This window comes from Takifugu rubripes, chromosome 9, assembly GCF_901000725.2.
Source record: "Takifugu rubripes chromosome 9, fTakRub1.2, whole genome shotgun sequence".
NCBI classification, from domain to species: domain Eukaryota; kingdom Metazoa; phylum Chordata; class Actinopteri; order Tetraodontiformes; family Tetraodontidae; genus Takifugu; species Takifugu rubripes.
The window spans coordinates 9158137-9185873 of record NC_042293.1 but is presented as its reverse complement, the minus strand read 5'-3'; the positions used below and the strand labels follow the sequence as shown (position 1 = coordinate 9185873).

General features: G+C 43.2%; 5 protein-coding genes across 7 annotated transcripts; all 5 read right to left on the bottom strand.

Moving 5' to 3' along the window:
- Window positions 1-74: 74 nt before the first annotated feature.
- Window positions 75-3833, bottom strand: mapk12a (mitogen-activated protein kinase 12a). Of its 2 annotated transcripts, none has more exons than XM_003967533.3 (12): window positions 3522-3833; window positions 2636-2765; window positions 2466-2524; window positions 2250-2361; window positions 2145-2174; window positions 1743-1790; window positions 1543-1657; window positions 1393-1464; window positions 1225-1304; window positions 1069-1147; window positions 814-987; window positions 75-719 (listed from the first exon to the last, which is right to left on the bottom strand). In XM_003967533.3, the coding sequence occupies exons 1-12, from the start codon at window positions 3638-3640 to the stop codon at window positions 652-654; spliced, it is 1086 nt and encodes a 361-aa protein (XP_003967582.1). In that variant the 5' UTR covers window positions 3641-3833; the 3' UTR covers window positions 75-651. The 2 variants fall into 2 exon arrangements, with proteins under 2 accessions (XP_003967582.1, XP_011605637.1); XM_011607335.2 differs by lacking the exon at window positions 3522-3833 and adding an exon at window positions 3055-3260.
- Window positions 3834-4276: 443 nt separating this feature from the next.
- Window positions 4277-8919, bottom strand: selenoo1 (selenoprotein O1). The gene is made up of 9 exons (XM_003967426.3): window positions 8218-8919; window positions 7754-7957; window positions 7508-7685; window positions 7185-7315; window positions 6460-6737; window positions 6211-6379; window positions 5590-5775; window positions 5224-5380; window positions 4277-5108 (listed from the first exon to the last, which is right to left on the bottom strand). Exons 1-9 carry the CDS (start codon window positions 8769-8771, stop codon window positions 4890-4892), a joined length of 2076 nt encoding a protein of 691 aa, XP_003967475.2. The 5' UTR covers window positions 8772-8919; the 3' UTR covers window positions 4277-4889.
- A 78-nt stretch (window positions 8920-8997) lies between these two features.
- trabd (TraB domain containing) lies at window positions 8998-14935 on the bottom strand. The gene is made up of 10 exons (XM_003967532.3): window positions 14848-14935; window positions 14334-14367; window positions 14019-14073; window positions 13510-13676; window positions 12894-13034; window positions 12534-12644; window positions 12093-12232; window positions 11727-11899; window positions 11173-11269; window positions 8998-11058 (listed from the first exon to the last, which is right to left on the bottom strand). Exons 2-10 carry the CDS (start codon window positions 14355-14357, stop codon window positions 10887-10889), a joined length of 1080 nt encoding a protein of 359 aa, XP_003967581.2. The 5' UTR covers window positions 14358-14367; window positions 14848-14935; the 3' UTR covers window positions 8998-10886.
- Window positions 14936-15431: 496 nt separating this feature from the next.
- panx2 (pannexin 2) lies at window positions 15432-21804 on the bottom strand. Its single transcript, XM_003967425.2, has 6 exons — window positions 21675-21804; window positions 19834-20512; window positions 18025-19130; window positions 17732-17867; window positions 17448-17633; window positions 15432-16976 (listed from the first exon to the last, which is right to left on the bottom strand). The coding sequence occupies exons 2-6, from the start codon at window positions 20060-20062 to the stop codon at window positions 16663-16665; spliced, it is 1971 nt and encodes a 656-aa protein (XP_003967474.1). The 5' UTR covers window positions 20063-20512; window positions 21675-21804; the 3' UTR covers window positions 15432-16662.
- A 1374-nt stretch (window positions 21805-23178) lies between these two features.
- mlc1 (modulator of VRAC current 1) lies at window positions 23179-27317 on the bottom strand. 2 transcript variants are annotated; one of them, XM_003967531.2, is made up of 12 exons: window positions 27026-27315; window positions 26245-26502; window positions 26084-26173; window positions 25942-25995; window positions 25767-25868; window positions 25563-25664; window positions 25392-25463; window positions 25207-25323; window positions 25060-25116; window positions 24599-24721; window positions 24320-24481; window positions 23179-24223 (listed from the first exon to the last, which is right to left on the bottom strand). In XM_003967531.2, the coding sequence occupies exons 2-12, from the start codon at window positions 26470-26472 to the stop codon at window positions 24146-24148; spliced, it is 1185 nt and encodes a 394-aa protein (XP_003967580.2). In that variant the 5' UTR covers window positions 26473-26502; window positions 27026-27315; the 3' UTR covers window positions 23179-24145. The 2 variants fall into 2 exon arrangements, with proteins under 2 accessions (XP_003967580.2, XP_029698228.1); XM_029842368.1 differs by lacking the exon at window positions 25060-25116 and having other exon boundaries at window positions 27026-27317.
- Window positions 27318-27737: the final 420 nt, after the last annotated feature.

Genomic DNA, 27737 nt, shown 5'->3' with positions numbered 1-27737 from the left:
AGCCTGTATTTCATGCATTATCTATCATGAGGGAAAAGCTTAACATGAGTGGGGGGGAAAAAGCAGCAACAGGATTTTTTAGGGAAAAAAAACATTTAATGTTTAAAATGTCATGTTTTGTTGTAAATGAGTACAGGAAGGTGTGCGGTCATCCTCCTAAGATATGATTTTTATGTTCAGCAATAATTTTGCTTTGACATTAACTTAAGGCCACTGGGAGGAATCATAAGAGCAGACCAGACATGTGAACACCCCCTTCAACACGTGCACGTGCACGTGCACACACACACACACACACACTCTACAATCAGCGTGGGGAAAGAACATGTTGGAACAATTTGATTTACAGTCATCCCTAAAATGTTGTTTAGTGCTGAATCGGCCATGAAAATGTGCTTTTCCAACATTTACGGGATTAGGAGCTCAGATGGAAATGTTTATGATTCCGCTGAAATCATTTCTTGATTCTGTTGAATGAACTTATTCATAAAATTTTGTTTCTCCCCAAAGATCATACCTGTGCCAGCATCGCAATGCCAACGAAGGGAGGGATTAAATCCACAATCGAAGAGTTTAGCTTCTCGATCTGAGCGGTTTTTTCCCCCCAGTCCACTTTATAAAACTGCATCTTGCTGCCCGCGGACGGCTGCTTTAGAGCGGCGTTTCTTTGGATTCGGACACAACAGGCTTGAAGGTTAAGATCTCTGTGAATGTGTGACCTGAACAACAAAGAGAACAACAATCATTAAGTCTCATCTTGAGTGTTTTGCTGCTGCTTGTGACCTTTTCTACACCCTCGCGCGCCGTCCTTACGTTTCCACTGGCTCAGAGGCAGGTCAGCGTTGTCTAGCGAGTGGTCGTACAGCTGTGCTTCCGTCTCTTCCTCTGGTTCTCTAAACTCGGTGAAGTAAGGCAGAGCGAGGGCCTCTGCAGCTGTGGCCCTGCTCTCCGGGTCCAGCAGCAACATGCGGTCCAGCACGGACACAGCTGCGGAACCAAGACAAGCGAGTCAAAGGCTGCTGACGGACCTAAAATACATCTTAAATGATGTTCTGATGAGCTTCTGACCTTGGGGGTTTGTAGTGGAAAACACTTTCTGGAGGTCTTTCTTCTCAATTTTTGGAAGACCTTTGATGTAGCGTCTCGCCTACAGATTAATTTAGAACAAATCAAACAGGAATTTCTTCCAGTTCCCTTATGGTGTTTATTTTCCCAACAACTCACATCCTCAGAATCCAGTTTGGTAACAAATTCTTGAGTGGGTGTTCCTGTAATCTTCATGATCTCATTTAATTGATCCAAGTCTTAATGCCCGGGGGTCAAGGGTCACATGTGATTAGACCTTTGCAGAGCATAAAAGCTTCAACTATTTCTGCTGAGGGTAAAGGATACGATCGCTGCCTTTGAAAACAGGTTTTCCCTGCAGCATCTCTGCCATGATGCAGCCCACAGACCAAATATCCACTTAAAAAAGAAAAAGGTGTATTTGTCTTGACAGAGATGAAGAAGACAGTGGAGGCTGCTAAGTGAGCTGCTCCTTACCCGTCTGTGTGTAATGCATCCAGCTCAGGATGACCTCGGGGGCTCTGTACCAACGTGTGACCACGTAACCGGTCATCTCGCTGTCTGCCTGCCGTGCCAAACCAAAGTCCAAGATCTAAAGGGAAGCACTGTGGGTTACGTATGCACGGATGGGTTTACAGATTTTTGAACAAAATGTGGATGCAGGTTTTCTTGGTTACCTTTAGCTCACAGTCTTGGTTGATGGCTAAATTTCCTGGTTTAAGGTCCTGCAAAAATTGATATGAAAAAAAGAGGAAATCTATGAAGCAAAAGGGGACGTAGTGAAACACGAAGAATAATAAATTTATCATACACCTAAATCTGCAAAAATGATCTTCCTGCCTACAATTGCACAAACTGTATTCTGTTATTTAGGTATTTTCCTTTTTACATAGTCAGTAATAGACTTTCGATGTTTCTTTATACAATTACAACAGGTATTATTTGTAATGATTCCTTAAACATTTGATTTTTACTTGTCAGTTGCCCCAAAGCTACTGTTCGAAATCAGTTAACAGGCTACAGAAATATAGTCAAATGTGCTTTGTGCACTGCACAAGTAAACATAAAAATCAACTCACCCTGTGAATTATACCAGCAGAATGAATATACTGTATAAAAAAAACCAAAAAGCTTTTTAAACAACAGAACCATGTGGCAATTAAATGGTATATAACGCTAAATACCTTAAGGCCTTTAAGCATTTGATAAACTAAATACTGAATCTTTTCTTCTGACAGCCTCTGTATCTTCATCAACTTCCCCAGGTCTGTGCCCATGAACGGCATCACTAGATAACTTCAGGAAAAACAAAATAAAACGTTCATTAAGAAACATTCGTTTTCATTTAAGACTGTGGGCTAATACTGCCCCCCAGTGGCAAATACATGCATTGCACTTACAAGTCATTGAACGCGTCCAGGGAGAGGTCAGCGGTGAAGACATCCAACAGGCCAATCACCTGGAGACAGGAAGAAGGCAGCACACATCCTGTATTTACCTCTTACCATAAAGATTCCGCACGTTAAATATGCCTTTAGGCTGGTATTTGAATCTGATATCTCCAGCTCACGTTTTCATGCTTCATGTGCTTGAGGAGCCTCAGCTCTCTGTAGGCCCGCTTGGCAAAGAGCTCCGACTGGAACGGTCTGTAGAGTTTCTTAATGGCCACTTTGGATCCGGTTCGGTTGTCCACTGCTGAGCTGAAGGCAAGAACAAACGACATGAACCTCCGTCCACGAAACCCGGGCTAATGAGATCAACGCCTTCACCTTCTCAACACCGAGGGTTAGAACAGAGCGCTTATCCTCAGATCAGAGCTTTACCTTATCAATACCTCGCCCCAAACACCAACATCATCCAACTTAGTTTGGCCATATTTCACTCCGACACGAATTTCTAAATTTATGTTATAATGACTGAAAATGACCTTTTAAACTTTAATGAAAGCAGAAATACTCAAGTCATTTGCGTTGAAAGAAGCAAACACACTCGTAATTGAGCTTGAGTGACGTCCTTCCAATATACAACACGTCTGTGTGAATTAATACACGACACGCACGCACGCACGCACGGATCCGGTTGTAGTCCACCTCCAGTTGTACTGAAGTGAAGCGTCTTCTCACACTATTAATCATTGACCACAGGGACTAGAGTCTGCGTGGAAAACTGCTTATTTTTCTCCATAAACTTGCAGGTGCGCGCACACATTCCCCCAGGATCACCCACCCCAACCTTGTCCTTCTAAAGAAAATGCAGAAAGCGACAGGAATGTTGCAGCCAAGGTGTCGGCGCGGCTGTCTCCATCATATAAGGAAGTAAAAGCAGCGTGTGTTCGGAGCAGTGCGCCCACTTCTCTTTTGTTCGGCTGCGTGTGTGGCACCATCTGTCCGGTCGAGCTCTTTGTTCTACCCCACACAGACCAGCGATCCACATCCATCCACGCTCTTGTCACTTACCAGACCGTCCCGTACGCGCCGGTCCCCACCTGCCGAAGGTCTCGGTACCGCTCCGGCACTTCCCATTTGGTTTTGTTGATATCCTGACGGTAGTAACCGGGTCTGACGCGCTTTGACATGGTGGAAGTTCACAAATCGTCCCGGAGAGCCGATGGTTTGATTTGTTTCGTGGCTCCCGTCGCTACACACCCATTGTCCCAGATCCCACCTATGCGCGTACGCTCGGTGGCTGCGCAGTTCGGCTGCGTGTCAGCCGCTCAGGGCGCACCCTCAGGTCACCGAGAGCCACCCAGGAACTACACAAGACCACAATTAAAGGTGAGCAGCTGTACAAATACGAGACTGGACAGGTTGAGGACACGTATTTATATGCTGGTTGAACAACGGCCCAAAATCTCCTCGGCTGATTAAAAGAGAACCTTTGAAGATTAAATGTTCCTCACTGTTCTTTGTGCAGGACTGAAGTAAACACAATTCCAGACTTGCTGGGACATGACTGGATCGTTCAGGCTGAGGTATGCACAAGCCTTAAAGACACTCTTCACACTAACACAACCAAGAAACAAAAGACACCAGCGAGATATAGAGTGACGCAGCCTGCCTTGGATTAGGGTTATGGAATGGTTGTAAAATTATATAACTTGAAAGAAAATAAGCTGACAGGACAATCTACATGATTGAGCAGAAGACAGATAGAAGAATGTAGGTGGAGCCGGGCCGCAGAACCATGGCGAGGACACGTCTGGCACCATCAAAATAACACTGCAGAGTGTTTATTATTATGATGATTACAGCAAGTGAAGTCACAAAGCTTTCATTGTCATTTTTAGAGACTGTTTTTACTGGATTAACCTCAAAGTAACTGGTATTCATTAATTCTATTTATAGAAAGATTGTTATTATGCAAATCTCATTTTCCTCTTGATTACAAACACTGGAAATAAAAAAAGGTAGATTATATTTGTCAGCTCTACATGAAGCGGTGAAGTAAACATTTCTATTTCTATTGTAGACTGGAGTAAAATATTGTGCGTGTTTTCTAACTGCGGCTTCACCTTTACTCAGAGACACAGAACGATGGAATATTTCTCTCTTGCTCACAGTCGGTTTGGACGCTGAGGCGACACCACACAGTTCAGAGTCAGACAGGTCACTGGCAGACTTGTTGTCTGAGTCGTCATTATTCGCAGGTAGAACTCGGGGCAAGCAGGAAAAAAGCCGGGGGTCTCTAGTTTCCTGTCCTCCGCTGGCTCCCTGCCTGCTGCAGCTCACCTTCAACATGTGATGTGCACACTCAGGCCACTTCCCTGACGCTGCCTCCCAGAGACTGAAGGTCCTGCGTCATCATCAGGGAAGTAATTACGAAGATCATGTGACACATATCTCACCGGCCCAGGCCGGGGGCTTGCTGTCGTAAGAAACCGGATTTCTGGGTGTAGACGAAGATGCCATCGCTTGCTGTTGCTCTTCGCCTTCATCTCTCTCTCCCTGATTTGCAGCCTCGCCGCTGCCGCCCACCCATGCAGGAAACTCCAGGCCCGGCTGCGAACAGTACGGCTTCTCCAGAACTTTGAGGACCCGCTGGACCTGCAGTGCCGAGTGGAAGCGAATATAACCAAAGTGAAACTGGCAGTGTAGAGAGTGGAACATGAAAGAAAGAAGGAAAGAAATCCAGAAAGAAACCAACAAAGCCAACACTGACCTCAGAGAAGTCTCCATTCTCAGCGGCCTCTATTGCATTCTGGGCAATGTAGTTCCTGAGAATGACACGAGGGTTGGTGCCTTCCATCACCCTCAGCCTCTCCTCCTGCACGGCCTGTGCGTCACTTTGCCCTTCCATCTCCAGAGCCAGACGCTTCCTGCAGCCGCGATAACACAGAAACTCAAACCTGTTTCCTCTTTTTCTCTCCATCCCCCACACTCTATCATTCGCACTTCCACTCAGCACCCTCCCAAATCCGCTCCGTGCAGGTGCTCCACCCACTACTTTTGCTCTACACAACAGTTTTTTGTCATCACCTTCCTGACATAATTCAAGATTCTGTCCTCGAATCCACCCAAATCTCACCGGTAGCGTACGATCCAGCCCCTCCAGTCCTCAGCCTGTTTGCTCTTTAGCGCCTCCTGGCTGATTTCCATCAGTTCCTTCAGTTTGCGGAGTTTGTCTAACTGCCTGGCGAGCGTCACTCTGTCTGAGATCATCTGGAACAGTGCTGGGTTGCTCTGAGCCATAGACAGCAGCATTGCCAGCTCCCTGTCAACGGCACACAAGATAGTAACAGTCATAATCTTCACCAGCAGATCAGAGAGTGCAGGATTCCAGTGCTTCAAAGGCAGAGGAGCCAGATTGTAACTGTTGCTGGCTACTTTATGGGTGATAATGTTGTGTACAAGCACACATTAAATATGCGCCGTGGCAGGAAATCACAGCAGCTTGTTTCAGCGTGCAAACAAAATACTGTGGTTTAGTCAGCATGTTCCCCTCTGCTGCTAAGTGGCTAACGCAATTAGCAGCATTATAAAACCATGGAACAAACGGCCATTAAATCCAGTATGTGTGACTCAAGGGCAGAGCAGGAGTTTTTTGGGGTTTTTTTTTTTTTAAATCGCATTATCCAAGATTTAAAAAAATTCAAACTCATCGCAGTGTTCCGGTGCAATCACACTGGTCCAACGGTGTGTGGCTCACCGGGGATCCATGGTGGGTTTGTTGGCAGCCTTGAGCTCCTCCAGAGTGGCACACTGCTTCAGCAGGAGCGCTGTGGCCTTCTTGACATGTTCCTCTTCTTCCTCACCTTCTCCCTCAATGGGGCAGGTGATCTGACTCAGGCAGCGGAAGGTGTTGGTGAAGTCAGCTCCTGCCAGCAGAACAGAAAGGGTCTGAACTCAGAGGTTGTGAATGTCAATGTGATATATGATGCGCTGACTCTAATCCCACCTGTGCTGTGCATGGTCTGCAGCAGGTCACTCATCAGGATTTCATCCTCTGGCTCTTCCTTCTTCAGCAAGCCCAGCTTGTTCCTCATGTTTTGGAGGTAGAACCCATTATACAGAGCCAGATACTCGTCCAGGACAGCCTCGGCTCGGTCTGGAGGAAGCTCTGGTGCCAGAGCCTCAGCGAGTTTCACCAGGTTCCACCTGCAGATATCTGGCTGAGCCTGGTAGGAGTACCGGCCAGAGTTGTCAGAGGCACTGCAAATGAAGTCGGGATCGAATCTGAGAGACAATGAGTGGTTTTATAAAGTCTGATGAGTGACAGAGACAAATAAAAAATGGCTGTTTAGATTTATGACATTTCAGAAGCTAGTCTTAACAGGTTGGGAGTGGTTGATATTTATATCATGTTTACTACATTGTACCATCTTTTCATGCAGAGCATCAGTAAAATTCTTTCACGTTCACTGATTTTTGTTGTTTCCCATTTGCATCTTCACAAAAACAAGCATGTGATGTCTGTGACAAGTGCCCTCACTTTTTAGCAGGCTAAGCACCCGTGACTGGTGGGACTCACAGAAAACAATGACCAACTGTAGAAAAGTGGATTCTATAAAATTGCGAGGTCATGCAAGGTCTACAGCGATTGACTCAGTTTGCAACATCACGAGAGCTCAGATTTGTGCATGTGCAGGAGCAACAGGATCACTTCTATAAGGGGTCCCTGACCTGTCCATGAATCCATACGGACCATAGTCCAGAGTAAGTCCCAGAATGCTCATGTTGTCTGTGTTCAAGACTCCATGACAGAAGCCAACACACTGCCACTGAGCCACCAGTCGGGCTGTGCGGACCATCACCTGCAGAGAGGAAGAAGGTTGGAATTAGATGACAGTTACGTTAAGTACAGGTAGAAAATATCTTAGTTTATTCTTGCTGTTAATAACAGATGAGTCCAGAGACCAAACAGCAGCCTAATAAGTTATAAGAGGATCCCGCTGTTCTTGGCACTCGAACAAGCCCATGTCCATGAGTGTCACTTGAGTTCTGACCTCTCTGAAGAAAGCCACATTCCTCTCCATCCTGTCTGGGAAATTCTGCTGGATTTCCGGGTAAAACATCTCTATGACGTAATCTATCATTTGACCACGGATCTCATCGAGCCCACAGCTGGGACCGCGGCGGCCCGTGTATTCATCAGGCGATTTGAAGATCTCAAAGGATCCAAACCTGCTCAGAGAGAGAGAATTAAATACAAACAACCCTAATTTAGGAAGGGAAGAAGCAGTATTCCTTACCTCAGGAAGGTGGGAGCAATGCGGAGCACCACTGAGCATTTCTCATGGCGAGGGTGACCGCTGTAGTACACGTCTCGTACTACACTGCTATCAGAGGTCACAACTGACCCTGCCCTGGTCGTGGGAATGCCCAGAAAGAACATGGCTTCACTGCAGAGGAACTCTCTGATGCTGGATCGCAGGACTTTTCTGCCATCTGCTTGTCTATGAAGGACAGAAGAGATTTAAAAGATTATGGATTCTATATGCAGGGACAATGCTATGCTTTTATAATCATGTGCGGTGAAGTCTACAAACGTCTAAGAATTTATGGATGCAAAAAATTGTATTAACACGACTGTGATTCAATGAAAAAAACCGAAACCTGTGTAAATGTAAATATCGATACTGTTCGGTGTAGAATAATATTATTGAATTGTATTATATAGGTTTAAAACTGAACAAAGTACAGATTTGAGCTGTACCTGGAATAAGGAGTTAATCCAGCTCCTTTCACCTGTATCTCCCAGCGGCTGCTCGGGTTCTCCCGCAACAATTCAGGATCTTGGTCAGGGGGAACCTTTACCTCTCCCAGGTAGCAGGCCGCTCCATCGCCTAGCTGCCCGGCGAACTGGCCGAACTGGTGTCCGCAGTAGCAATGGGCAGCTGGCTCGGATCCGGGCATAATTTTAGAGCCACTGAGATACTCTGGCCCGAGCGGGTCGTTTATGACCTCGTCTCCGACGAGTCCCAACAACTCCAGAGCTTTATACGAAACGGCTACGAAGCGTGGTTTGGTCAAAGGCTGCGGCTTCACTCGGGAAAAACACGCTCCCTTTACCTGACGGACACCGGGGTCTTCGGAGGGGTCCAAGGGAAGTTTTTTGAGCGCAACATTGTCGAAGTTCAGTCGCTCCAGAGAGGAACGACTCACCGATATACCCATGTCGTCCATCCCGAAGGTACTTAAGAGTCTGACCGTGGAAACACCGGGGAGAAAACTGCGTGACGCCCCCAGCCGGTGTCCTAAATAAGCCATCCAACAAAATCCATCCGTGCGTTTGCACCCTCTGGCGTAGTTTTTATTTTTTTTATCATGCTCTCATAATCCACGGACATGCCCAGATAGGCGGTGTTACATTGTTATGGGTCCGACCAGAAACCGAAAGCGGAAACGCCGCAAGAAAAAGCCCAGTCATGCAAGGTTGTGAAATTCAATTTAGCAAAAAAGAAAGAAAGAAAGAAAGAAAAAACTTACAATTGAGGAAAATATAATTCCGCCTTTAATGTAAATTACAGAAGAAACAATTTAACTGGTTCCAACGACACAGGCTCACAATGCTGTGGGGAAAATGTTTTACAACAAAAATACATGTTTAGATGTTTACAGTTATCTTGACAGTTATCTTTAAACGTAATTGTATGTAAATAAACCATTAGAAATTAAGACTGAGTGGGAACTTATTAGTGAGGGAAAGAGAGGTGTGGCGAGAGTACCAGATTCACAATAGCATTGAAATGGCACAATTGATTTACTCGTGTGCCTTAAGTACCGGTAATCTATTGGACTTAGAAGGCAAATGTCTTCAGTCACCAATAAAATCTTTTAAACAAATTTAGTACCTTAGATATTTTATTCTATTTAAAAATAGAATAAAATAAAATAAAAAACACGTGGAAGAGGCTGTGGGATTGTAGCCTTGTAAAGGGAAAACCGGTAAATAGCAACAGTATACAGGATTTATTAAAGAAGAACATTTCAAACATGTCATAGAGCTAGTTGCTGTAGATGCAATAAGTTCATAATGAAGAACTCAAGACAGAAATTAGTTAATCATCGAAGGCAGCAGTGATGGTAGTGTAAGGCTTTACCTCCCAACTCTGACCAATATAAGGTCAGCCACCTTTATGGTTGTGAAAACAATCCTAAACTGTTTTTTTCTTTGAGATCATTACAGCCAAGTTTGCCAAATAATTTGAGGGGGAACAAAACACCTTAAATACTATATATTACAAATTTCTCCTAAAGGAAATTTAAGGGGTCAGTGATTTATCAATATATATACATATTATATATATATATATATATATATTATACATTATACAAGTATAAACAGCTGGTGCAACGATTGACAGGTTTACAATGTTTACAGCGTTTTTAGCCTGGTGCATATTTCTGTTTAAAGGGTTAGAGGTGGAACCAGTTTAAGCCAATAGGTGAGAGGGCCTCAAGGAGGTACAATCCAAAATGCTAAATTTAAAAAAAGGAATGCTTCCCCTGAGACACATAAACCTGCTGTGATCCGTATCAGACCACAAAATACAATGAAGGAGACATCTAATCTTTCAAACTGAACCTGTGACACAAGCTTAGTGGTCAATATTGAGGGAAACATTTTAATTATATGTATATATATATTAAGGATTTTTTTTCAGAAACCTATATTTCTCTTTTGGCATTAAGATGTGCAAGATAAATGTAACACAAAGTAATTGTCCCATTCAACCCAGTTGACCATTAGCCCTTACTGATGCAAAATGAGGCACTTGTCTATTGGTGTGCACTGGTCTAATACCTCTTGTATGTTTTTAAAAACAAAAAAAACAGGACTACCAGCTATTAAAAAGGGGTTTATAATAGTTACGACTGACTGCCCACCTTCTCCCAGGCTGCATGTACAGTGCAAGAGCCTCAAGTGCCAAGACCTGAAATTTGCCATTTCTAAAAACCCGCAGTTGGCACAGAAGCAGAACACTTAGAGCGTCAGAAAATGTCTCCCACAAATAACCCAATCATTGCTAGTGCAGCTGATGGAAGATAATGCTTATCAATAAAAACGCCACAAGTCACTTAAAGGAATGGTAAGGGGGTATATGTAGGTATTCAAGTGTGGCTGGAATTTGTAAACATGAAATGCAGAGCCTGCACAAAATATTAAAGTACTGTCATGGCTTCTTTGGCAGCTTGGCCCTGCTATGTCTACAGGGACATCAATGCAACATGGGAGGCACTAAATCCCTCCTGAGGTCCTGAGTGGGCTGGTCAAGCCTTTTATCCAGCCTAAGATGGGCTCCTCTTTTTAAGGCCATTGGTGTTCGGTGCATCATTGAGAACTGTTGCTTTGTTTAATGGCTTGGACAAAATCGGTGGGGGTCAAGCAGGGGGTGGCTTCAGAGTTGCCAGGAAAGACTGGACTGTAGGCATAGACAGCACCACTCTGCCTATACTCCTCCCAGCACGGTAGCAGGTGTATCCCAGTATTCCAACCATGACGCCCTTAATGACAGTGCCCAACACCCAGCTCAGCCGCGAGGGGGGTGCAACGCTGAGGAAGAAGCAGACAGATACAGTTAGCATCTGTGTATTTCATTTAGTACAAAACTGTTCTCTCAGTTTCAGGCCATGCAAATAACCAGTGTCTAGTGTGGTGTCACACTACCTCATAATTTCATTAATGTCGAGATGCTTCTCCCAGTTTTTTTCAATTCCGGGGACGTGGCCAATTCCAACAACTCCAACCACCACCGCAGGCACTTCTAAAGAGCAAAATATTTTTGGGGATCTGTGTTTATCTTCAATATTCTAATTTGAAATTGCAATTGGTAAAAAATAGAAAAGAAAACCAGAAACATTTTAGATCTAAGACTGTAAAGGTATACATTTACCCCTCAATATTTATCTAAAGAAAACACTCAAAGAAGAAACTAGAGTGGAATAACTTAGAGAGGAAAAAGCTGAACTAGCACCCCTGTTGTCTCTAAAGTGACATTGCAGATCGATATCAAATGCCTAAAGATTTCTGTGTTCAGATCTGGTTCTATATTGATTTTAAAAAGTAATTTCTCTGCTGGTTCCAAAACCTTTCTAGCTTATCCATCTGGTAATTTTGTGAAACCCCGCATACAGATGGAAAAAAAACACAGACAAACAAATGTCAGCAAAGCTAGAACCTCCATCTTAACGGATGAAATGACAAATAACTGCTATAGTTACTCTGGGAATTATGAGGAGCCTCCACACAACGTGTAGCCTGGCGAAGCGTGTGAGTAAGGTAGATGTCTCTTTCTGCCACGATGGTCTGGTGAAGAGCAGGAAACTCGCCGATCATCTCTGACATGGTCTGTTCCAGCAGGTCCTTCTGTTTACACTTCTCTACGTCCTCTTTACTAAAAGATCACACAGTCCAGCACAGCAGTGGATGGTGGGTCAGAAATATAGAAAATGCATCGCTCTCAAGGCAGGAATGGTAAATTTCAGAATGGCATGAAGCACAGCTCTGTTCTCAAACAGCAAAGGTGTAATGATACAAATGTAAAAGGGGTGTCTTGTTACACAAAAGTGACTAAAATGAAAATGTACCTGATTGGGTCTGACAGGAAGCAAAGGCCCCATGCCAGGCGGGCCTTCTGCCACAGACTAAGGGCAGCAATGGCCCTTTTAAATGTCACAGGAATAGGCCTGTCACCGAGGTGAAACTTACAAAATGGCACATGCCCAGCCTACAAAAAAAAAATAAAAAAGAACAAACAAGTAATCACAATTCACTTTGTTTTGACATGTGACTGTTCATTTCAGCAGATAACAGCACAGCTAAAAATCACCAATTCTATCAAACTATTCTACAACACAAAAACAGTCTTGAGCTGAGAAGTTTTACGTGAAGGCCTTCACACCTTCCATAAAGCTTCTAATTCTGTTTGTGTACAAAAAACCTGCTTTGATTTCCAATGAAGGAAACCCACATCTCTTTGGGAGTCGGTCTGTATTTGAAGTTTTACAGTACAACCACTGACAAGTTACCTCCTTGAAGGCCTCTCTGAACTCTCCTCCAGGGGCCATACCCAGCTGCTCTGTGATATGAGCCGAAACTTTGAGCAGGAGGATCTGCATCAGGCCAGACATCACCCCATTCTGACAGAGGATTCAGAGATATGTTCTTTAGTAATTATGACTGTAACATCTTTCTAAAAGGTCATTATGTAGGTCAATGGCATTCATAGATCATGTGGCAGAAATAATCCTTTCTCTATAACAGATTATGCTACTTATCACTTCTTAATCTTTTTTCTACCCCTGTAGAGAACACAGGAGGCTTGATGTGATTTTCAAAACACCAAATCCATTACCCCACTTGTATTTAATTCATAAAACCAGCCAAACCTGTTTGATGGCCTGCTGAACTTTCTCCAGGTTAATGTCTTTGGCTTCCTTCAGCAGAGTATTTTCATCCATCTTCAACATAGACACCCTGTACTGGCACAACTCCACTACCACCACATCTGGCTGTACGGCGCGGATTGTCTGATTGGACAGATAGCATGAGGGCAGAGGTTGGGCAATAAAAGGCAGCATGCCTGCATATCAGAGACTAAGACAGACATAAGGCAAAATGACTAGTAAGAAAAGAAAAGCCTGACAAACCCTCTTACATCTAAAAAAAAGTTTGCAATCAGAACAGACACTATGAGGGCAGTCTATGAAATAAAAGTCAATTAAGAAGGCATTCATGGGCGCAGCAGGACCAAAGAATGGTCTACGATGTGGTTTCAAATGTATAACCATCCCCTGCTTTCTGATCCAGGTGGTGGTAAAAACTAGAAAAAGGCACAAGGATCAACCAGTAAAATAGATTAGTTAGTAGGCGGTTAGTAAACTAGTGCATCGCCCCATAAAGGTCGTTCATTGAGATTGTGAAACCAGATGTAAACTTGTGTGTTGGAGAAATCTATAATTGTTATTTATTCCCAAGAATTTGATTTTAATGCCATTGACTCACTGTGGCTACGTCGTTTTTGCTGCTGTCACTGAAGTGGGCAGTGCCCACCAGGTAGAGGAGGCTTCCATCAGGTGCAGCAAGACAGGTCACTGTCTCTGGGAGCTTAGGGGATGCCTGGCGCCGCTGAGCTCGCAACTGCCAAAGCAGCTCTATCGTTTCACCATCCGCTAAAAAGGAAGAAGAGACACGGTTATGATTCAGAATAATGCTAATTAAAGTAAAATGTCTGTGTACTTGAAGACTGTAAAAAACACAGTTAGTGCATTTGCAGCAAGTTTGATCTGCTCAAATAAAAATCTGCAATTACTTATGGTGCTTGTTTGCTGTGTGTAAAAAAACTGCTTTCTCAAACAGAACTACGATTTGAAATCTTAAATTAAAAGACAACAAAAACATCCTCCCTAAAAACAAAAAAAGCAAACTGTAAAATACAAAGGGTGTGCTCTTGCTTTTTCCTGACTGAACAGAATATAAATAATATTTTTGAAAGCTGTTCAAAAACAGTTTACAGAGTCCTGGAGGTATGGCGGGATGTTCTTCAGGGTGGTCTTTTGTTGATTCATCCTGTAAGACAGCAAATGGTGACGTACATACCAAGACCAAATATATCTAAACTAAAGGCATGTTTCTGTCGCAACAAGATTAAGAGATTACCAGAGTCCACATCTAGCAAAGCGATTGCACACAATTAGGAAAGAAACCTCTCTGTATCAGAACAACATCTGTTGGATTTTGTTCTTTTTAACTAATTATCCATCCATTACCCCGTGAACCAGAGCAAAACATCTGGCAAAATAAAAACATCACGTCCCTAATCAACAAACCTCTGACGTGTTGGCTTGATCCATGTTTGAAGCACTGTAAAAGCACAAAATGCAGATTGAAGATATTAATTAGTACTGTACAAAGTTTCATTCACAGGGACAAACGCTGACGTAGCTTTAAATGCGCCCCAGGTTATTGACTACACGGGGCAAGTGGCGAAAGACTTCATGGCAGGAATGAACCCCCAACATAATCACGCAAATAACGAGTGACAAACGCAGCAATTTCAGCGACATGCTCGAAAGAAAATGAACATATTCTGAACAGGTTTTCAGATTATTGCGTTACTTCCAGCAATGGGACCAACTGTCAACCACCAGCCTTTACTGGCGTTTCGATTTGCTAGCTACTGGACGATAGCAGCTAACTCAAGCTAAAACTGGTTAGCAAGCACTGATAACTTTTTCACAACTATTACGTACACATTATAAGAAGTCATTTCATAGTCGGTGTTACCATTGCCAGGTTTGACATATTCAGTGATGGGTGCACTAGGTGTAAATTAAAACTTACCGGGGGAACCAGTCCGTATGTCAGCCTGCTCTTCGTTAGAACAGCAACACAGTGCTATTTGGAAGAAACTGACAGCTGCGGTGCATTGTGGGACACGTAGTAATCGAGCCTGGCCTGGCGTTTACGTAATGAAAATGTTTTTAATTCTCTTGTCAGTGTAACATTTCACACAGTACAATCAAAGTCCTATTTTCTTTACATTTCACTACCATAAATACGGTAACATTCTCTATCTCTGTGAAAATCAGGTTTAAAAAAACAAAACAAAAAACAAACCTTCATCAGCCTAGAACACACACTAGTGTCCGAAAAACCTTAAAGTGCTTATGTGTTGTGCTTCCGTTTGGCATTTGACCATAATTCATTTTAATCATCATGTGTCATGATGATTAAATTCCTTGTCAACAGACATCAGGAAGCTGTGTTCCATCACAAGTCGAGAAGTGTGCAGTTACAGTATGTCTCCGAAGAAAGAGCCTACCTGTACATTATGCAGAGGTATTTCCTCTAAAATCAGCTGTCATACCTTCTACAGTAATTGTCAAATTAATATGAAGGGACCATTGTCATGCATAAATTCTGGAGGAATTCTGTATGTTTAGTATGCTTATTTAATTAGGCACCCTGTATTTTTTTTCTGTGCTATTGTACAGGCATACATTTATAACTGACATTACAAATCTTCATTTTATTCTTTAAAGATATGTGAAACAAGGCAGAAGTGAAATAACTGATGCAAACCAAGCCAAATCCTACCCGCACCTAAATTTTCCATTGAACAACTTGGTCTTGTCACTGCATTGATGAGACAAAATTAAGTAGGGCAAAAACCCCACACACTTTGGCAATTATTTTCTTCACCTTGGAGAAGTTATCATAGTGTTCAAGGAGAAAATGCCCCCATCAATACCTTCTAATGACGCAGATATAGTACCTGCTAAAGAAACCTCACAATACCACCTTCTCGGCACCAAGTCTGTATTGTACATTCTCTTCTTATATATAAGAATTTTTCTCTCTAATCACCTGTGAATACAGCGAAGACAAGCTCTGTCCGAGCTACATAATCCCTAATCAATATTGAACACCCCACAAACACTGATTTATATGTGTTCACAATATGTATACTCTTCTATCAGACAGGATGCTGTGTGCACATACATTATTGCCACAAATATAGTGATTGATTGCATATTAACTGTGCAGATCTCAACAACTGTATTGCACAAGCTACCTCTCTACTGGGCTATTGAATAAAGGTACTAAGTGCTGCCATATATACATGGAAAAATGCATTTTCTTCAAAGCTGTATTTAGGTCCTCATTACAAAAGAGCTTTATAGTGTATGATCTTGCTTATTCATTTTGTGTTTTCTTTTTTTGAAGCTCACCTCACTCACTTTCATCACAAGCCAATGTTTGGATAGACCCCTTAAAATTCAGCTGTTAGATCCTGCATTCTAGCACCCTGTTGAATAAGATTGCTGGTTTCATTGGAGGGTGTTTAGCTGTACACAATCATCCTGAGACATGAAAGTGACATCACTTCCTACAGTAGGAGTTTGATCTACGTGATCAAAGGTACAAACTTCCATCTGATCATCTTTGAAACACTTCTTTCTGTCAGTCATATTCTATCAATAAGTACAATCATCTGATTGCATCTAACAGTCTTTGTTCTGTCCTCTGCCTTTTCCTCATCCGACAGTGTAAGAGTAGAGGTGGCTGTTGATAAGAGGTGATTGACGTGGCGGTCGTGCACAGGAGGTTGTGTCTCTAGATATAAGAATCTTGGTGGACATCTCTTTTCCTTCTTCAGCATTCCCCAGCAGCAATGAGCTCCCCAGGCCTCTCGGCCAGACTGTTGCTGCGGTTTTCCTCATCCTCTTCCTCCTCAAACAGTGTATGATGTATGCTCAGCAGCTGGTGTGTCGGGGCTATAGTCAGTGGTGGTGGCTGGCACTCAGGGTTTTGTGCTTGGGCAAGGAGATCTCTTGGTGGGGTCGAGGACTTGGGACTCAGGGCGTCCTCGCTGGAGGGAGGGTTTGGGCTTACACCATTAATATAAGTTGTGGTAGGCAGGGTCATCGTCGAAAAGGCAGTGTTGGTCGGAGAGCACACCTTCGTTTCTACAGAGGGAGACACAAACATGCACAAATTGTGATCAAACTGCTGTTTTTTTGACATGTAAAATCCTTTGGTGCATGATGTTTTAGCTGAAGAACCATGGCTTGTAGCTTTCTGGTAAAGTAACATTTAAATCAGACTACAAGACCTAAACCATGTTTTTCCACATAGCTTTATTTTGTTTCCTATAATATCATGTTATCAGCATGATTATAATACAATTACTGCTTGGCGGCTTTAAATTTGTGAAAGGAAATCTCCGAGGCGGAGACATGACCATAGTGAAAGGACAGGGCACACAGTATACTTTATTACAGATCCAATCACTGATCTATATTTTTTACACATTATTAGTACAATAGTTGTAAAAAGTTTGACTTCTTTTTCTTTTACACCAGTCTTCACCCCTGAAAATGCTGCTATGTTAATTCAAATTTTTTCAACATTTCAACCAAATACGATGTTGAACTCACCTGTAATTGCACCAGACACATGAACAATAGTGTGGGTGTCTGGAAGATAAACAGTGGCCATGTTGTGTTCTGACGGGAGCGGTTCTGTGCTCGTGGCCTCGACTTTGGGCTTACTGATGGTCAGCATGTACGGGTGGACATCCAGAGAGAGGTTACGAGCGTGTTTTTTCTCCATTCCGCTTAGATCTGCAGTTGGACATGAAAGGTTACAGAACATTCAGCCGTGGCCTTTGCGTTTTTACAAAAATATGTGCGTAAAAAATGAAAGTCGCAATGTTTCATACCTTTGTTTGCAGGATGTTGCGCATTTTTGCTGTCCAGAAGTGGTGCGATGAAACTGTCCGCCACTGTCTTTCGCCTGAGCTGTTTGGGTTTCTCTGGCTTGGTGTTATTTTCCAGGCGTGTCATAGTTAGAGGTTCCTTTGTAATGGAAATAAAACATTAGAATACTTTATTACTTAAACTTGAGTTAAGAGAAGATTTATATTTGTGATATTTCTAATAATGCTCACTTCCAGTTCTGCACGTTATTCTCATTGCTGATTAAAGGTTGATATGATTGGATGCCAGGCCTTACCTTGAAAGGTTGTGGAAGAGGATTTGTACTTGGCATCCATTTAATCTTTTTCCTAGGTCGTTTGATGACCAGTGGCTCCCCACCCATCTCTCCCACGCCAAGTTCCATGTTGGGATCGATGGTTTGTATTCCAGAGTCCCTCACGGTGGGGGTAGAGTCATGGGTGGACTGTGCAAGTGCAGCCAACAGCTGCCTGACCACGTTGTCGTACATGAGGTCGCTCTCATTGGTGATAAAATCCAGTCGGTTGAGTGACTTTATGTGGTCTCTATTCTCGTTGCAGAACATGGCCAAGATGTTGATGTCACAGAACTGAGACTTCTGCCAGCGGCGCCTTGTTTTGATTCCAACCTTGTGCAGCTTGTCAAATACAAAGTTGGACTTACGCACGACAAACAAGTGCAGCAAATTAAGGAGGATGATGAGATTCATGGTGCAGAGCAGAGCGATATCCACAGTGGCCATGATTCGCTGTAGCTGCACAGCCGGCAGTTTACAGTTCACCCTGAGCTTCAGTTCAGCGTAGCTGCTCACATCTGGGGGCTCGCCAAGGGCACAGGTGAACTCATCCTGCCTTTGGCGGGCATAGTAGGCGCTCAGGTAGGATATGGGGATGGAACTGAGGCAGATAATAGCCAAGTGACGTGCCAGGTACAGTTTAGCCAGAAAGTTACTTTGGCCTCGTCGCTCCAAGTATTTCTCGAACAAGTTCTGCTCTGGACTTTTCTCCTTCTCTGCATTCTCTATGATCTCCCTCCTTTCTCGCTCAGTTATCCCAGGTCCTTTAGACTGGATCTGTTTCTCGATCTTTGGTGCTCGACCCTCTGCTGCACGATGGTAGCAATTATCAATCTCTTGAAGAAGGAAATTCAGCTCTGATGTGAGCCGCGTGGATGCCAAGAACTCCCACCCTAAAGCAGGGATGTACATAATTCCGGCAAACGCCAGCAGGGCATAAGGCAGGAATTTGTGTTCGAACAGCGAAGGCCAGTGGTGAGACTCCACACCAGGCAAAGCATCCCGCAGATCAGTCCAACAGTAGCCTCTGGCATACAGTGCTTGGTCTCTGGTGAAGTTGTGTGGTGTGTAACAGTATATGGATTCCTCTGAGGAACATAAAAGATACAGTCAGCCAAATAATCATCCATTCTGCTGTAACAGAACAGAGAACAACCCCGAGTTGCTTGCTCCGCTAAAGACCCAATTAAACCAATATAAACCTTTTATTGATTCGCACATAGCTGCTGGAGGCCTTTTTAGTATCAATCATCTGTGGCAAAAACTAACCATGTTCTTTGAAGGGGAAAAAAATAAATATAGTCGTCTGTCTCAGTTGAACAGCTCCAAACTGTGCCTGACAGTTTTCTGTCTTAGCAAAAATAAAAGCAAATAAAATCCACCTCACATGTCTTTGTTATACCGTTATAAAGCTGCTGTGCATTGTGCTATTATGTTATGTGTTATATGTGTGGATATGTTATGTGTTGAAGGTGCTGTCCATGTGCTGAATCACTTAAATATTCAGCAAAACCCAGAATATTACTGGAAACAGCCCAGTGAGTCTATACTGAAAACCATGTTTTAACATTATCTTGTCTTACTGCTCAGTCCCAGATGGTTGGAGCTGCAGTCTGCCGCAGCACTGAACTTACATCTCTCCAATTTATGTCTTTCTCTTCTTCCTGTTCCCTCTCTACTGTTGTCTGCAGGATCCCAGTTTAGCCTTTGTCCTCTTTTTTTATTTTTTCAAAGAAACTGTGGAACTTTTTAATTGCCTTGTCTTAGGAACCTTGTGGTTTGACAGCTCACCTGCAAAGTTCCTCGTGAAGACAAGAGTGACCAGCAGGATGGGGATGATGACAGTCCCTATGGTAACAACCCGATCAAAGGGGAGCTCCAATTTGAGCTGCACCATGAGGCTGGCCAGCGCCCCACTCTTCTCATCCTGAGAGGAGCCGGGCAGGATCAGCTCCTTCAGCTTCTCTCCAGCGAGTAGAGCTGTGGCCATGTCTAGGTTTTGATCAAGAATGTGCTGCATCCAGAGCACAAGTGTGCACGCACACTACGACCTCCCTCTGCAGACACGTCTGGCTGTAGTTAAATGCTCCTGAAGAAGCTCCTCAGATTAGAGGAGAACCTTCTTCCAGTTTGTTTTTCTGGTCCACCTGATAGAGCTTAATGGATTATATGACCTGGTCAAATGAGAACATAGATGGACACCTGAACAAATTCAGCCCCTGTCACCAAATATGGCAAAAAGCCAGGCCATGACCCTTTCAGATGTGTCACCAAGAGGAACAAATCCAATATTCAGGAGAACACCAGTGTACTGGGTTCTCTTGCAGACATCACAGTGTTGTGTCTCATGTCTACAGCTCCTGGAATCAGTTCACAAAGTCATAGGTGCAGATTGATAAATGAATGGAGGCGGCTGGCTGAAGGGTTGTTACACGAGCTTGGGCCAAGAGAAGTTCAGACCAATTTCTTCCTGAAATACAAATGAACACTTAGGACAAATAAAACATTTACATTCTAAAAATAACACACATATGAGATGTAATGTCTTCACAGAGGAGTGAACATAATTTTCTCTGTGACCACTGATAACCCTGAGAGGGGAGCTAACCTTTGATTGAGTGAAAGTACATTCTCTCGATAGTACATTGAAATTAAAGAAAAAAAAAATCTTTTCAGGTATTCCAAACTGAGCAGCAGGGTGTTTCAGAATGTGCCTTTGCAGTGTGTGAGTGTAGTTTATGGCGTAAACATATTTGCCTTTGCACATAGAGGCACTGTTCAAAACAGGTTAAAATCTTTGCATTTATCCCAAGGTTATGTGAATGCCCTTCAAGTGGAGAGTGAATGCATCACCATTTCCAATCTACAGTCACTGCAACCTTCACGCTATCCCCTTATTACCAAGCTGAAATCTTAGAGAAGCCAAGTCCAGTGTCTTGTCGAGGATCAATTGCTAAAGTAGAAGCAAACTTCCCATGATTGCAATTTTAGGGCTTACATGACTTTTGCTACAGTCAGGGAAGGCAGTGTTGTCTGTGGCAACTCATTTAGTTCAACAGATAATACACATCACTGTCTGGAAAGGTGAAACCCTCTGTGTTGCGCAAACAGCATCTAACTTAACAGTGAAAAGGCAGGTCTGAGTTCAGGAGATAATCTGCGTTAATTATAAATTAGATGGCGGCTGAAGTTGACTGTGACTCCAGCGACAGAGAAAACACTCAAGTGTATTCACTGTTTTGTCACTTCTGACTCATCAGTAAGTCACTGAGTACATTTCATGGAAGTGAAGAGATCATTTTGTTCCAGTTAGCTCACGTTGAGGATCTCGCCTCTGTTCTGCGGGACCAGACGGAGTTGAGTCCTCTCAGCGCCGGAGGAGCGCACCGAAAAACCAGACGCGTCAAACTGCACTGACCGTAGTGTGTGTGTGTGTGTGTGTGTGTGTGTGTGTGTGTGTGTGTGTGTGTGTGTGTGTGTGTGTGGCAGACAGCCTCCAAGATGCTCCGCACCCGCATCAGCCGTCTACCTGACTGCTGAGAAAAGCAAAGACTGACATCCCAAAAGCCTCACCTCAGCACCCCCGCGCACGCAGTTTATGGATTAAAATGTTATGAAATAATCCCACTCACCATGTCTCGAAGCATCTTCCGGCAAGTTAACAGTTAATCTGCAGTGCGGGCCAGCAGCTCCGGCATGTATCCGCGCACACCGGTTTGGTCCGCCTTCGCACCCTCCTCAGCCCCCAGCACCCCTCTCCTCCCCTCTCCCCTCCCTGCCTCTGAAACAAGGGATGGTGAGATAACCCATTAAAATTTCAGGTTCATCACATCACCGCGCCATCATCCTGGTCGCAATGGCGCACGTTTATTTCAGGGAGAGCAGACGATGAAGCTGAAAAATGACGGCTTATTGCGAAAAATCTCGGGTTTTGCATTGAAAGCGTCACAGACGCAGATTAAAGTGTTTGGGGACTCCGATTTGGTTTAGATGGGAGAGTGGACCGGCAAACAGCACACACACCGTTTGATTCACCAGTCTACAACCTAACTGTGAAACACTGGCAGGCTGGATAGGTTACAGCAGCCCGTCTATCATTCTGGTTCCAACCCAGCAGAATCACGTGCAATCGGCGAATGGACGTTATCTCTGCCATTCACAAAGCCAGGGTGTGGCGAACACCCCTTATGGAAATCCAAAAATATAATATTAAGTCTCCTAAAATAACAAAGAGTAGCAAACTCGCAGCAGAATCATAGAAAACACCGAAAAGCTGCAACAACTTATATTTTGCTTCCTTTTTTTTTACATGCCTATTTACTGAGTATGTGCAAAATATATACAGTTTAACCATCACTCTATACCTTATGATCTAAGTACGTCAATACATGCAAACTGTATATAGGGCATAACACTAATAATTACAATAATAATGATACAAACACGTAAATATATAAATGGTTTTCCATACAATTTTGATGAAATCACTGTATTTGTGACATATACACTGCTACATATTACTGCTTTAGAGGCAGTAAAAAAAAAAACTGGTGGTGATGCATATGCAGTATGTGCTGCTTGCAGCAGTCTAGTGTTTCACAAGCCGGTTTCTACCGGTTAAGGAAGTAAGGAAGCTGCCTCTCTCTGTGTCTCTCTATCTTTTTCCCTCTTTCCTCCCCCTCTCTCTCCTTTTCTCTCTCCCTCCTTCTCTCTCTCCCTCCCTCCCTCTCTCCCTTTGCTCTTCACGGTTGCAGAGACGTGATGTAGTCCCCTCTTGCATAAACACCTTGTGATTTATTATTCTCGTTTATTCAGTTTTATACTTGTATGAGCTTTTATTTTAGCACAAAATGCTAAAACATAATGCTCTGCAATAAAGTGCCATCTGTATCAAACTGATGTTAAACTGTAATCTAATTCTACTATGATTAAACCCCAGTTAGAGAAGACTGAATGAATGTCTTTTTGAGGTTTTTGTATCAATACTGACTACAAAATATATCCATCACACTATTTAATGTCTCAAATGGAGAAAGTCGAATTTTTAATAAAAGGGGATATTTAATATAACTTCATAAAAATTTCACTATCTAATATTTATATTGACAACAGACTTCACAGTTTCACACAAGAAAGCTTGATAGCAAAGTACTAATATTTTAATTTACTGCCATTTTTGCATTAATAATTCAACATCATCTATGCACTTTTACTTGAATAAGGATGCCTAAAGGTTTATTCTTATTATTTCAATAGTAATATGACAGGCAGCCTGGGAGGTAATAGTGAGTCATAAGATACAAAGGAACAAAGAAATGAAACAAAAATAAAACATCATGAACTTGATCATCTTTGTACACATGTCTGACCCTATCAGTGTGCAAGCCAGAATAAAAAAGAAAAGTCACGACTGGAAGTTTTTCCTTCAGGCCCACTGAAAGTGGAAAAATGTCAAATCAGATGAGGTCCTGTAGCATATCTTCATTATTTTAGCCTGCTTGGAACATTTTAAAGCAGATGGCAACAAAAAACTGATTTTCAAAATAAGGACTATTTTATTATTATATATATAAAGACCATATATGACATATATATGACAAAATGTCAGTCATTTTACAGGAATTAAGCATCAAATTTGTTAGAACACAGTTAATCATTTTAACTATAATGAACTGCTGTATCTGTGCAGAAAATCCTAGAAAGAGACAAAGCAACCTGCCCAAATCTTTTTGTAGATCAGTATGTAGATCATAGAAAAAATCTTCAGGAAATATAGACAGTGAATGGGGCTATTTAAACTCTACTCCATGGAACAAATTTACTAACACATAAAAAATATTTCTTATTTTTGACGATGCTCTTCGGTGTATAACGGACTTGATTCGTCGCCCATGTCAAATTTATAGTACAAAAACCACAGAAATAAAAGGTCAAACACAAATTCTCCGATTATATGTGCAAATATTGATATTTTTTTCCATCTAATGTAACTCTCTGTTCATCCCACCATTTTTGTATCCAATTCATATACCATTGCCCGTGTTTATCCTACTTTCTTCAGTTTCACTATGATCTTCGTCGTCATCATCCTCTGTGCAGGGGCTCATTGGGCCATTTGAACCATGACTGCCTTCCAGTTTCTATCTTTGTCAAAGTCTTGCAGCGTACCGTTGGATATTTGCTGTTGAAGGAGGGAAACACATCAGTTTATGGCATATATGACAAGTTGGTCGCTGTTACATCATTTTGTAACTCGTTTATTCGTGTCCTGGCGTACCTCGCAGTAATGTTTGGTCGTGTGCGCCCTGTCGTCGCTGTCGACAGAACCCATCCGGAGCTGACTCTTGTAGGAGGCACAGTGCACCACCGTGGCTGAGGTCAGGACCGCCTGGACCAGCAGTAGCACCATCAGGATCAGCAGCAGGATGTCGTAAGATTGCTGGGTCACACACACACACACACACACACACACACACACACACACACACACACGTGCACAGATTACAGTTTAAAAGGTGCTCCAGGTCTGCTAGATGCCTCCATTGACTGGACTGACCTTGGACGTGGGCACATTGTGGAGGAATATCTCAATGAAGCTGATCACGCTTGAAGAGAGGAAGCCGGAGGCCGAGAAGAGCAGCGGGGACGTCACACTGCTGATGGCGATCAAAACCTCCACCTGACGCGGGCCGGGAAGACAAGTGGAGAACGTCGTGACAACATGTGACGAATGGAAGTTATTTCGGCTCAGAGATCCAGGATTATAGGCGGCTGGCATAAATTTAGCCTTTAGATACTCAAATAGACAACAGGTCGTAAGAGTTTTAAGTTTTAAAGAACAATGAATATAAAAAAGACAGCACCGACTCTTCATTACTCTAGACACAAGGTCGAAGCAGAAGCTTCTCTTTCATTTAGTTTCATATATTTATACCCATTTTTGAATACAGTAACGGCCATCGACATTTTCTACAAACCAGAGCACAACTATAATATCAAACTTTGGCTTCTACTCACCAGACATTTGTTGGGGTATTCTGATACAACGTGACTTGCAATAGCACTTGGGAAACACTAGGAAGGGTTAAATGGGAGTATCTTTGTTACGGATCCGATCTTAAATAAGTCGTTATTGTAAAATGACTAGCATAAAAATAAACTTACAGCCACAAGAATCCAGAAAAATGTGACAGACAAGTACGGGCCAGGTAGCAAAGCGTCCATATTCAGTGCAATAATTCCTCCAAATACAGATGAAATTCCAACTATGACCTCGATCACCTAAGAAAGAAAAGTTTCTTGAACGGAGGAACGAAGGAACCTGACAGATTTAGCATCATGGTACTCACAGAATACGCTTTAAGCACTCGCGTGGGGAAGACAGCAGGAGTTACGACCATAGGTCTGTCATATCTGACTGGCTAATGGATGGACAGAATCAGAAAAGGAATAAAACGAAAGAATGAGATGATGGTGGGGGTATTAAGATCTCTCACTCTCCTTCTATATCACACACAGACCTTCCTGTGGCAGCAGCAGTCTTCTGCAGATCGGGCAGACAAGATGACAGTGCTGGCCATCAAAACCTCCAGCAGGATCATTAGGATGAGGTTAAAATTGATCTGAACACAAGGAGACAGAGGCTCAGCTGCTCATGGACAAGTGTGAAAAAAAAGTCACGAAACTAGGGAAAAAATGGGAAGGGGGGGGGGGGGGGGGGTTACATTGACGGCAGAAGGGTTCAGGATCAGTTTACATCCAAACCAAACCAGGCAGGTGGTCGTCACGGCAAACGTGGACACGTAGACCACCTGGAAGTCCGACACCTTGGAAAGAAGCAATAGTAGTTATTCCACGTGTCTATTCATTAGCTCCCGATCCAACAAAGCGTCTACTCACTGCGACGTTCCTGTTCTTTGCAATGGCAAAACTGGCTATGGCTGCTGGGAAGCCCTGAGCAGAAGAACACCAAATCAGCCCCAAATGCTGCCTTTGACGTAACAGTCAAATCATTTCAACACCAGTCACGATGGTCACTTACCGCACCTGCTGCACAGCGTAGGTAGTCCATAGCAACAGGAAAAACATTTCCCAGATACAGAGAGAAACCAGAAGTAATGAGCAGGCTGCCCTGTGGACACATGTAGATAGTGACAAACAAGCAGAGCAAGTTAATCCCACCAGTGTTGTGCGTTGACTCACCCCAATGAGGACGCTGTAGAGCCAGGCCCTGCAGCTGAAGCAGGGGTGTTTCAGAGGCTCCGGATGGTCCAGCTGCAGATCACTGGCCCTCACATCCACCGTGTAGCTGTCCCTCTCAGGCCTGTATACTCTCTCTCCCCGCCGGCCCAGTGTCCCTCCGTTCCTCTCCAGCATGGGCATGTGACTATAGGTGAACTCCTCCCTGGCTGACATCTCGCTGCAGTCCATCAGCGTGAAGGCTGGTGGGTGTGTATACAGCTGGGGAAGGAGGAGAAAATCGAATTTAAACATTATGAGTATTCAGCTGTCATAGGTTTGCTGTTCTGAGTTCACACAAAAGACTGTAGCTCAACCCAACATTGGTTAGAAGCATGGAATAAATATATGTTGAGTTAATATGAATATATGTTTTTAAAGAAAAGCTGACTAAACAACAAGAGGAGTGTGCAGAATTTCTTATTTCTTTCTTTTTTCTCCACTTGACGTCAAATGTGTAGGTTTGTACTGCGAATCTGCATAACCTTTAATACTCCAAAAGTAAGAAATTTCATGCATGATTTCAGAATAGAGAATTTGGAGACTACTAAAACCAATTTTCTGTACAAATTGTTCCACTTGGGCTGCTGATAATATCTTATTTAGAAAAACTGGATATCAGAGACTGCAACAATTTTGCTCAGATATTTGTGTAACATAATTTCACAGTTTGTCCCAATCAAGCCTCCTTGTTTAATGGTCACTTTAATCTTTTTTCTCCTGATATTTCTCTGCTCTCACCCACCTTTTGTTGGTCTTCTGAAGCCTCCACCAGGTATTTTCCAATAGAAGTCTCCTCTAATCGATGAAATCAAAGCAGCACATGGAGGACAGCCTGTTTTTGTCTGCAACTCTTTCCTCTTCCCATAACCCTCATTCTGCTGCCCTCTCCTCCCCCTCCTATCTCTCTCTCTCTCCCTTTACATGATGTTCCTCAGAAACAACTCTGAAAAGTTTTTTTCTTCTTTTCTTTTTTTTTTTTTGGAGTCCTTCAAAGCGTGGAGCTAAAACACACGGCTGTTGTGCTGCCAGCCTACTTTGTGCCAAAGGGAGAGTGTCTGTGCATGACAACAAGGGGAGGACGGAGGGGCTCGAGCAGGGGGCAGACTTAGTCAGGCAAACATCCTTTTTGCCCTCTCGTTAGCTCATGGACATGCACGCACAAAAAGTAGAGCAGAAGACACTCAGACATGATTTCCTAGTATATGACAAAGTCCAATCTATGAAAAGGAAGCGAGAAAGCCATTTAAACCACACTTGTACGCTGTCAAACCATTGTTTTTGGCCTGAATAATTGAGTGTGTCCCCCTGTGGGGCTCCACTCATGACGTCCCTCTGGCTGCTGTTCACAGCCCAGTAAATTTAGATGCCCAGCAGTGCTTTAAAAATGAGATGCTGGCCTGAATCAGCTAAAGCCGATTATGCCCCGTTTCTTCTTTAAATCACATTTCTCATCA